The 11,903-nt window shown below is 35.8% G+C and overlaps 1 protein-coding gene across 2 annotated transcripts in view; it reads right to left on the bottom strand.

Moving 5' to 3' along the window:
- DARS1 (aspartyl-tRNA synthetase 1) overlaps positions 1–11,903 on the bottom strand; it is a 61,004-nt gene that overhangs the window by 15,818 nt on the left and 33,283 nt on the right. Inside the window, exons 5-8 of one of the 2 annotated variants that reach the window (XM_025856695.2) lie at positions 6,010–6,112; positions 3,191–3,271; positions 1,935–1,994; positions 54–165 (exon numbers count right to left, since the gene is read on the bottom strand). In XM_025856695.2, the coding sequence (XP_025712480.1) occupies positions 54–165; positions 1,935–1,994; positions 3,191–3,271; positions 6,010–6,112 (356 nt within the window). The remainder of the gene's footprint in view (positions 1–53; positions 166–1,934; positions 1,995–3,190; positions 3,272–6,009; positions 6,113–11,903) is intronic. The other variant, XM_025856704.2, reaches the window with a different exon arrangement.

The raw sequence follows: 11,903 nt of genomic DNA, 5'->3' as shown, positions 1-11,903 counted from the left end.
TGGGAGAAAGCAAATTTATTTTTAAAAATTAAGAGAAATGTCTTAAAGCATACCTGAGATAATTTTAGGAGTTTGGATCTCCACAAAACCCTTGTGAATTAAAGTTTCTCGGAAAAGATGGCAGATGCCAGACTGGAGATGGAAGACTGCTTGACTAGTTGATGTCTAAAAGACAATAATAAAATCTAACGAAATCAATTTGACACATTAACTGAGATGGAGTATTTTCTAATCAGGCCACCTGCCTGGAAGGTTCACAGAGTAAACAATTCATTATATGAGAGAAAAGTTAGGTTATATGACAATTAGTATAAGGATATATCTTGGAATTTTTTCCTATTATAGGAGAATGGCAATTTTGCTCTTTAAAATTTCCAACATCTCCAACTCGACTTTGCTGAGAGTCTATAAAAGACTAGAGAGTAGTTGAGACATAAACTAAGATGCTTAAAAGATTTCAAGTACCAACAATGCTTCCCAAAATGTAAAGTCAAAGTAGAGGTTAAAAATGTAAATGCTTAGGGGCGCCTGGATGGCTCAGGCCAGACGTTAAGTGTCAGACTCTTGATTTCCACTCCGGTCATGATCTCAGGGTCATGATATCAAGCCTTGCGTCAGGCTCCGAGCTCAGCACTCACCGGGGAGTCTGCTTGAGATTCTCTCTCTCCCTCTCCCCTTTGCCCCCTACCCCGCTTGTGTGTATATGTGTGTGTGCGTGTGTGTGCTTGCATGCGTGTGTGCACTCTCTCTTTATCTCTCAAATAAATAAATAGATCTTGAAAAAAAATGTGAACGCTTACAAGGGCCAGACAAATAACATATATGTAATAAATGAATGATACTTCCTGGGTGGTGCAGGGCATAGCAGAGGACACAATGCCTCATCTAGAGTGCTAGCTAATGTTGCCATGCCACAGTATTGCCAGATTCACCTCCAACTTTTTAAGAAAAGCCATCTAGATTTAATGTGTAAATCCTCACTTTTCAACGGTAGCAATGAATTTAAATAAAAAAAAAGATGCCAAAAAAAATATTTTGGGGCCAAATTCTACAGGCACAACCAACAATTTGTGTGAATAAATAGCATGGGCAAAAAGAGTATGATGTCTATCTACTGTGGCCAAAATTATGAAACATCTGAGGTTTCTAGGCAGTATCAAGAGGACTATTGATTATTGTCATAGCCTTTTCTATAGACTACAAATTAAAATGGAAAAGGAAAAGGGACAAAAAAGCAAATAATCAGGGGAGACATATGAGTGTATAATAAAGGTAAACCCATATGATTGCAGAAAAGTTTGGAAAGAACTCTTAAGGTGACAAAGGATTTAAGCTTTAGGTAGAATATTTAAGGAGGAAGATGTGGTCAAAACATTAAGAAAGAAAGATGACATTGGTTTTACTACAATGATGAAACCACTGAACTCTTTCACTTGCAACCAAACCAGAAAGGGAAACAGAAGACCTATGAGATTACTAAATAAACCACCAGGGCCAACTACTTCTTTATTATTAATTCTGTGCTCAGATCAAATTCAAAAGATTGAGGTATTAATTACTAATCTCCACCTGGTCCACATTCTAGAATGTGCATACAATTTCTTTCACAATTTTATAGTGATATTAATGGTTATGTTTTTACTTATTAACTTGTCTAAAACAGGTATCACCTGGCAGCAAGCCCATTTATTGGCTTCATGTTCCTTTGTCATTTTAAAACAAAGCAAGTCAATACCCTGTGAATTATTACTTGACTGTCCTCGTTGCCTGCGATTATATTTAGGGGAAGGGTCAGTCAGAAATGTAAATTGTTTCCTGTATTGTAATGCGTAAGGCAAATGCCAATTAGTTCTATAAGTCTGAGACAGGTGTGGTATCCCTGCCCATCCTGATTTCGGCACAGTCATGTCACTTAATAAATAAATGAGGCATACCCTAAGATCAATGACTCTGTTGTCTAATCTTGTATCCTGGTTAACAGTAGCTCTTCCTTCCTAAAAAAAGATGAAAAAACAGATTTTACTATTTTTAAGAACACAAAAACTTTTAAGAAGCCATGTTTACTTATAAGTGAGAACGTGTGTGCTTATGTGTGTTAATATTACACCCCCAAATCAGGGATCCAAGAAACAAGAAGCAGGGCCAGAGAGAAGCTATTGTTAAAAGAGAGATGGAAAGAAGAGAAATGCAAATGAACAGAGGTTAATGCTTTCTTTCCATCTCCCACCCCACCAAAGCCTTGCCTCATTACTGGGACATCAGAAGAATTATCACTTGCACCTTCATTGATTTCTGGATTTTACCTGCTAAAGACTAAAGGAATAGATAAAAGCTGACAGAGTAGTGGTTCTCAAAGTATGTTCTGGGTACCACTGAAGGTCCCGAAGACACTTTCAGGGAGTCCATGAAGTCAAATCTATTTTTCACAATGACAAATTTTCACTCTGTACTGAGTTTTCCCAAGGCTTCATGATGTGTGCTACCACAACAGAATGAATGCAGAGGTAGGTATGAGAATCTAATTGTTGTCCTTTAAGGCAGACATTACAAAGATTTATAGACATGTAAGACAATGTCACTCTTGACACTAAATTATTTTTTGTTTTTGAAAATATTTTTCAAGGGGTGCCTGGGTGGCTCAGTCGTTAAGCGCCTGCCTTTGGCACAGGTCAGGATCCCAGGGTCCTGGGATCAAGCCCTGCATCGGGCTCCCTGCTTGGCGGGAAGCCTGCTTCTCCCTCTCCCACTCCCCTGCTTGTATTCCCTCTCTCGCTGTGTCTCTCTCTGTCAAATAAATAAACAAAATCTTTAAAACTATATATATATTTTTAAAAATGTTATTTTTATCATTCATATAGGATTAATATATATAAACAGATATATAAATATATCTATACTACTGTTACTTTTATTAATACAAAGAATTTCCTATCCTAATTTCTAATATTATAAATATTGATAAAGATATACAAAAACAAAAGTTTATGGGGGAAATTATTTTTAAGAGTGTAAAGGGATCCTGAGACCAAAAAGTTGGAGAACTATTGATGTGAGAGTAAATTTAGATAAAAAAATGAAGCTCCAATCACTTCACAGGTACCCTTCATACAAAAGCAGGACATCAGGTTTTCAATGTTCTACAAATTAAACATACAGAGGAAGCAAAGTATTTCAAAAATGTAATTTTAACCTCTTCTCCTTCCACCTCAGGCCGGACGGCATCATCCAGCTGCAGGGGCAGGCGGGGTTCAGCCAAACTGATCACATAAATCTGAAAGTGAGAGATTACCAAAAATATCATGAAGCACACAAAACCTGTTATCTTTTACTTAAGAAAAATCTACAGTTGACATAAATATGAAGCTATGTTTGCATATATCCTAACTGAAACTACTTGCTAAAATCAAACAAAGATGTACATGTTTTTTCACTTTTAAAATGGGAATCAGAGTATTTCTTGCCTATTTCCCTAGGTTGTTGGAAGTCAAATGAGAGAACATATATACAGATACTTTGTAAACTCTAATGTGCATACCAGCGTGACAAATAAGTACTAACTGGGGTCAAGGGGTCTGAGCTTATGGCCTTGCTTTGTCACATAAAAGCTGCTACGCGAAGCATTTAACCTCAGAGCGTCAATATTCTACTCTGTAAAATAAAGTCTGAGGTAAGAATCAAATAGAGTAATGAATATGAAAACACTTTGCTCTTTTGAAAGGGCCATTAAACAAATGTGTTATTATCACTGTTCACAGCATTTGGCCATTTCTACAGCTAGGACCAAAGTCAGCCCAACTCTGCTGTCCATCAACTCCCTTTTCTCATTCTTTTTCTAAATATCCCTTCCTTGCCATCTTTCATCAAACATGTTATATCTCATTTCCTGCTACTCTCCTGGTTTGGAGCTGCCATAGAAGGTATTCCTCTATGGTGTTAAAATTCCTTTTTATTTGTTAAATTCACTCACATTAATTGCACATTTTAGTGCTAAAACACAGTTAGGTCATAAAAAATGAGCTAGGGTTTTTTGGCTACTCTTAAAACATGTTACCCTATTAGTTACTCCCAACTATGCCTGGAAAGCCTGTTAAAGCATGAAAGGGAAACAGACCTTATTTAGTTAATTCAGGAAAGGAAATTACATTCTTCCAGTTGGTAGATCATATTTAGCATTCAGTTCAGACTCTTTAAGAAAAAGTGTCAGAAGGATACTCCAGTCCTTCTGATAGTAAAATAGAATTGTCACCACCTTCTATGCTCAAGTATAGTGTTTCCCCTTGATGAGTTAATAGAAACTTGATTTCCAATGCAAAGTTGTAGAATGGAACAGCTCCCTCTTCTATTTTTAAAACTAGTAGAAATTCACTTCATTAGGTTGTGAGCATCCTATAACTTCACAGTACAGGCTCAAAGTACGTGCTCAGTAACTGCTGGCTAAATACATAAATAACTGATAAGAGTCATGCTTACTGTAAGACCCTTTTTAAGATATAATACTTTATACTTTGTGAGATACTTTATAATTATTTCCATTAAGGCAAAATTTGTAAGCTCTTTAGGCTTTATATTTATCATTTACATTTATTAGGATTGTACTGAATGCTAGATAATTAGAATATTTTAGAATACATTTGCTCTACTCACTAAAATTTTATTTTTTGAAGTATTGAAAAAGGCATGTTACTTGGAATATGGGGGTTGTTTTACTTGGTCAGCGTACCCTTAGGTTGGTCTGCCTTTATAGGTTACACACTTCTTGGTGTGGTTGCTTTGAAATGAAGCTCACACAAAGAAAAAAAAGTAATTTGGCAAGTTAGGTCAGTAAAAAACACAAGATTTTCTAAGTCTTGAAGAGTTCCCATGATGATTCCAGTTAAATACGACCTTACTCTCAAATGAGTGTGTATGAGTCCATCTTTCTGCAATCTATCCATCTGCCTGACTGCTCTATCTTATATATGCTCACACACAAGCAAATACACATACAGGGATCAGGGCAGGAAGTGACTACTCCTTAAGAGAAATTTAATGATGCATATTGTAGATACAAACTAGGCGTGGACCTAAGAACTGCAGGTTCGAAACTGCAGCGTTATTTCAAAAGTACTAAATATGTGTGAGTTCACTTACAGTATTTTAAAAGTCAATGATAATGAGCACTTATAGTTTTTATTTCTGAGGAGGAAATAGACGTGGGATAAATCTTGTATGAAAGGAAGTTACTGCTGGAATGTAAGACCAACACAGTTTTGTCTCTTTTGATTAAGTATCAGTAATATAATGACTATAAGGAAATATATTCATTAAGAATTAGTATAATTAATCAACCTTTAGAGGTATACTGTCAGAAGAAAGTTCATAGCAAAATACATTCATAATAGCAAACAAAGCTTTTTAGATGTGTTTTCTATTTTTCCCTATGTGACTATGGTATATTGTTTGCAAAAAATGGCTCTAATAATTCCTCAGCCTCCTATATACATGTCTTTTCTCAATGATGTTGCCTCTTCCCATCAAGAGGTGGAATCTTTTTCTCTATCCCTTAAATCTAGTAAGTTATTTCATGTGACTTGCTTTGACCAATGACATATTTAGCAAACGTGACACAAGGAGAAGCTTGAAAAGTGCTTGCACACTAGGGCTTCCCTCTTTTGCTGCTGGGAACCCTTCTGGTACCATGTCAGCAAGCCTGGGCTAGCCCGCTGGATGAACAGAGGCCACAGGGAGAAATGCCCCAGAAATATCAGTAGGCCCAGTTGATGTCATGCAAAGTAGATGAGTCACCCCAGATAGGCTGACTCTAACTGCCCCATACACAGAATCATGAGCAAATAAATGTTTTAAGTATTGGGTGGTTTGTTATAGGACAAAAGCTAATTGATTCAGTACTTGATTTATAAATCTCAATATTTTATATCAACTCTAAGAACATATAGATTTGATATGAATGGTTATAAGAACCACTCAAATCTATTTCTGTACCCAAATTTATATTTTGAAAAATGTTACCTTTTGAACATGTAACTCTACGTCTTGCTGTGTACAGCTTCCAATTTTCTGATTCACTTTTCTCACTACACCTTCTACGTCTACGATGCTCTCTTTGTTAATGCTGTCAAAAGAAAAAATTCCCAACTTTAATCATCTCATCAGAGGTGTCAGAATTCATTTGGTGTTTCAACAGTAAAGCCGAAATATTAAACTCTTTTTTAACACAGTAAGCCACTTGAGATAAAGCCAGTCTATTTAACCTACTTACAATAAGCTATTATGTAGCACACCTTGTGAGATTTCTTGAAGAGATGATTTTCTAGATGCCATAATTTAGTTACCATTCATAAAATACTCTGAACATACATGGCAATAGGACCAGCACTGAATTGTGAAAAGTAGAAAAAAGTCTTTCAATTATTTATTAAAGAACATTTCCCTTCCTGTAGTTGAAATTTACAAAGATCAGCATTTCCTCCTATAAGGAGAAGTATGGGCTTCAATAAATGTAATTACTGGTATGTAATGGAATTAAATAATAGAAGAAGGTCAACTCAAAAGATTTCAAGGTAATAAAAGGGTATTAGGTTGCTGCAATTAAGCTCTCCACACCTATAGTTTCTGAGTACACACTGTCATTGGATTTATGGCAGACAGCCTACAGGATTGTGCAATCTCATTTAAGAATGTCTACATGAAGCTCAATATACACTAAATGGGTCACCTAGGCAGTTGAATTTTATAACAAACTTGAATTTTGAACATAAGACAAATTCTGAAATACAAAATTTATTAAGTAGCTTATTAAGCTCACCAACTGATTATTTTTTGATTTCTAGTACATAACCAAGGGAGAAAGGGTATAATCCAAAATGGTGGTTCCCATACAAAATGTACCAGTTTTATGTATATTATTGTACTGACAGAATATATCATAATATATTTGTGGAAAAGGATAAATATTTAACTTTCCGTTCTTGGAGAGTGATGTCAGCATCATGGCAGCTCAACTGGCCAAAATTATCAATGTAAAACTACCAATTACAACTCTCAGGTGGTAACGAACTGCAGAAGTGAGGTGAAACAAAAGAAGGAAGAAAAATGCAAAAGTGGTAACTGGGAGACAAGTGGAGTTTCTGACACAGCTGGCATAACAGAAAGGGCAAACATGCATCAAGAAAATCTGTTCTGGACTCCCTGTTTATCTGCTATGTCATAAGCCCCCGTTAACTTTTATATTGACCTTTCATGGCTTAAGTCCCAACCCAGAATCCTGCAAAATGAATGACAAGAATCTAAAAAAAAAAAAAGCAAAAAAAAAAGAGGAAAGAAAAAGATTTAACTTTCACAGGAAAAGTTCTATTTATTCTGATGAGGAATTGGGCCCTTAGTAGTTGCAGTGCCACTTGACAAGATTTCAGAAATCCAACAATGCTTATTTTACCTAAGAGAACACCACAATCCATTTTAATGAACATTTGCTCAGGGTTGGAAAAGGATCAAAATGAGGATAAGAGGTGAAAAGTGGTGAAGAAAGGAAGAAAAATTTTCATTTCACTTTACTACACTGTCTAGAACTCTATATGTCTGATATCAACTTTAAAAGAAACCCAAAAATATGCCTATTTCTTACATTCATACGTCTCCTGCACTAGAGCCATTACCTAATATCTAGCTAAAACCTTGTGCACTGAAGAAACTCAGAATTTATTGTGGTATATTGCTAAAGGGCTTTCTAAATAACATTGGCAATCCAGATCATCGAATCTTTCTTCAGTATGATTTCCACCTAACAGTTGTATCTTCTGATTGAATGAGTAAACGTGATACCTGAGTATATGATTCAGGCTATGTGAGAATACTGCTGCTTAGCTTACACCTTTCCATGAGGAAGGCTTTCTCTTCCTTATTGATTGGTGTGCTTCGTTGAGTAACCTGTTCTGCCCCAACTAGAGCTCCTCTCCTACATTATGACCCTGGCCCTCTTGGGTCATCCCCTTAGTAAGAAGCTTTCCATTATCAGAAAGTCATCTTCAAGCCAACTCAAGTTATCTACTCTCAAAGATTGAGCACTAAGTTAATATCCTTCCAAAAAAAAAAGCTGGGATGTGATCTGACACTCTGCCCTAAAGGGCCAATTAAAGAAAATAAAAGTTTCTTTTTTCCTCAAAAGTACCAGATGACTTCTTTTATCCAGGACCTGAAACTTGTAATTAAGTCTATGTTTAGTACTTTTATTTAATTAGGTAATATTATGTGATAAAATACTTGCACAGCTAGACAAAAAATAACCACTATTTTAAACATTTCTAGCACCAAACAACTCACAAAAGGAACTTCTAAAAAATCCAACCTATTTCTTGAACTAGGGCCAAAGATAGACTTCTATCACAAATTAGTCTACTGAATCAATTAGAAAGAAGGTAGAATTAACCAGTTACAGAGGATGCTTGTAATTTTTTTTGCCCTTCCAATCTCAGTATTATCTTATTATACTTAGCAGCTATATGCTGTTAATAGAACAGTCTCTTTAGATATTAGTAACACCATTCCATGATTTTTTTAAACCTTGGATAATTTAGCTCTAATATCTCTATAACTACATCCACATATATATCCAGCATTTATCTGTAGACATGAATGAATTCAGTACAAATAATATTAAAATAAAACAAAGAGTCAGATTTGTAAAAAAGGGTCAGACAGGACTTGCTAGTCAACTTTAGTAAAGCATTAATGAGGGTTTTATGTATTTGTGTGTATAATTAAGAGTCAATGCAAGAGAGGGATAGGAATACATGAATAAGCTACTGCTAGAAGGATGAAATTCTACTTTTTAGAAAAAGCCTAATTAATATGATCCTAACTGATACTGTAGGTTAAGATGGCTTAAAACTTTGGAGTGTGTATACTGTAGTTTGACTGCTGTCATAAAGAGACCCTGTTAAAGTTTCAGTTTTAAATTTTGAAACTAATATGCCACTATACCCCTATTTTGACAGAGGGTTATGTCAAACAGACAACCAAAAGCCTTGGGTTTTTAGAGGATACAACAGGAAAAAAATCCACGGTGGAAAGCAGAGAACTCCCGGGAGCTATCTGATTGTAGAAGAAATGGATGAAGCAAATTAAACACATCCTTCCAAGAGCTAAGTTAGCTATATTTATTATTAGCACCACGTCCCCAAACACAGTATTACTTCATTGCGTCTTACACCTCTTCCACTTTCCAACCACCCTTCTGACCTGCATATAACTAATCACTCTACAAATAAGATAAATTAGTTACAGCCTTGGGCGCCTGGGTGGCTCAGATGGTTAAGCGTCTGCCTTCGGCTCAGGTCATGATCCCAGGGTCCTGGGATCGAGTCCCGCATCGGGCTCCCTGCTCCTTGGGAGCCTGCTTCTCCCTCTGCCTCTCTCTCTCTCTCTCTGTCGCTCATGAATAAATAAATAAAATCTTTAAAAAAAAAAAAATTAGTTACAGCCTTGATCTTAAAAAATGCCCTAACAGGCTATCCTGTTCATGTCATCCACTAGGAACTGTCAACAATCAATCTAATAGTTTACTTCTAACTTACACTGTCTTTAGAAAATAAAATTGTAGGGGCATCTGGGTGGCTCAGTCGGTTGAGTGTCCGACTCTTGATTTCAGCTCAGGTCGTGATCTCAGGGTCATAAGATTCGGCTTCACACTGGGCTCTGTACTCAGTCTGCTAGAGATTCTTTCTATTTTTCCCTCTGCCCCTCCCCCCGTTCATGCCTGCTCTCTCGCTCTCTAAATAAAATCTTAAAAAAAAAAGTACTTTATAAAAATATTTTGAGTTTGCTATTGAGTTTATTTTTCTAAAACAAATGGTATAATGTATGAATAACTCAATTATAAAATGTGCAACTTGGGGAAAAAAGCAAACACTACTCCATTATCTGAAGGAATAAAATCCCACCTTTCTAACCTGAGTGTCATATAGTTTGCTACTCAGGGCCTCACCAATTACCTCAGGGACACTTTCAGTATCTGTAGTTTTATCCATCTTGATTATAAATTTTCATATCTACATTACCTAAGAAGCAACAAACTAAAAAAAGAAGTCTAACTAAACTATTAGAAGTAGGCACAACTATAGTATTAAGAGTTGACTGCTGAAGAATATGCATTAAAAAAATAAACAGAAAAGTGACAAAGAACCACAGTGTAACTTAGCATAGTAATAGATGTTCATAGTAATGGCCCTCTGTCATAAAAAAAAACCTTTTTAAAAAGGAAGAATGTATAAAATACTTCAAAGATTCTGTTAAAATTGTCAGAATAGTTTCAGTACTTAAAGGGAGGTAAACTTCAAAGCCTCAAAGAATGTACTAATGAGCAATGCCTTATTCTTCACTGTTGCCAAATTTTTTTTTTAAGTTCTTAGCTTATCTCTGTGGTGCATTGAATTCTTGCTCTCAAGTCTTTGCTCCCCTATGGTAGTAGTATTCATCCATACTTTTGCCATAGATTCAAGGTAGACAGAAGGTAATTTTTTGCCTCTTGGCTTTGGCCATATGACTTGCTTTATCAGTGACACATCAGTGGATGTGATGCCAATAAAGGATTAAAATGTGCTTGTGCAGCTGAACTTGCCCTTCAGCATTTCTGCTTTTCTCCATAAGATGATGTCTCAAGTAGCTGTTGGTCCTAGGAAGCTGAGAAACACAAGGAGCAGACCAGGACACAAACCACAGCTTCAAAACAAGCCTAGATGAGCTGAATTCTAGCTGACCCACAGATGTATGAGCAAGAAATCAAGGTTTATTGTTGTATGCTGCTGAATTTTTAATATTGGTAAAGTATACAATACATACAACTTACCATTTTAACCACTGTTAGATGTATAATTCAGTGGCATTCACAATTTTATGCAACCACCACCACTATCCATTTCTAGAACTTTTTCATTATCCCAGAAACTCTGAACTCATTAAACAATTAACTCTCCACTCATTCCAAACTTCCTCCCACCCCCACCTCAGCTCCTGGTAACCTCTATTCTACTTTCTGTCTCTATGAACCTAATTACTCTAGGTATCTCAAGTATGTGGAACTGTAATATTTGTCCTTTTGTGTCTGACTTATCTCACCTGGCATAAAGTTTTCAAGGTTCATCTATATTATAGCTTGTATCAAAACTTCATTTCTTTTTAAGGCTGAGTAATATTTCATTATATGTACATAATACATTTTGTTTATCCATTCAACTGTTGATGGACATTTGGGTTGTTTTCTATTTAGGTTATTGTGAATAATGCTGCTTTGAACAATAGCATAAGAAGTATCTGTTTGAGTTCCCACTTTCAATTCTTTTGGGTATCTATCTAGAAGTGGAATTGTTGGATCATATGATAATTTTATGTTTAACTTTTTGAGGAACTGCCATATTGTTTTCCAGAGCAGCAGTACCGTTTTACATTTCCCACCAGCAATGCATGAGGGTTCCGATTTCTCTACATCACTAACACTCATTATTTTTCCTTTTTCTTGGGGGGGGTAGTAATGGTCATCCTAATGGATATGAAGTGATATCTCATTGTGGTTTTGGTTTGCATTTCCCAAATGACTAGTGATGTTGAGCATCTTTTCATGTGCTTATTGGCCATCTGTATATTTTCTTTGGAGAAATGTCTACTCAAGTCCCTTGCGCATTTTGGAATTGGGTTGTTGTTATAAGTTATCAGAGTTTTTATATATTCTAGATATTAATCCTTTATCAGCTATATGATTTACAAATATCTTCTCCCATTCTGTGGACTGTCTTTTCACTCTCTTGATAGTGCCCTTTGATGCATAAAATGTGTTAGTTTCAATGAAGTCAAATTAATCTAGATTTACTTTCATCACTTCCACTTTTGGTGTTGTATCTAAGAAATCACTG

This window comes from Callorhinus ursinus, unplaced genomic scaffold (assembly GCF_003265705.2).
Source record: "Callorhinus ursinus isolate GAN/ISIS: 27379988/994484 unplaced genomic scaffold, GSC_fseal_2.0 scaffold2, whole genome shotgun sequence".
NCBI lineage: Eukaryota > Metazoa > Chordata > Mammalia > Carnivora > Otariidae > Callorhinus > Callorhinus ursinus.
The sequence above is the reverse complement of the archived record's forward strand: the minus strand, read 5'-3'. Positions and strand labels throughout refer to the sequence as shown.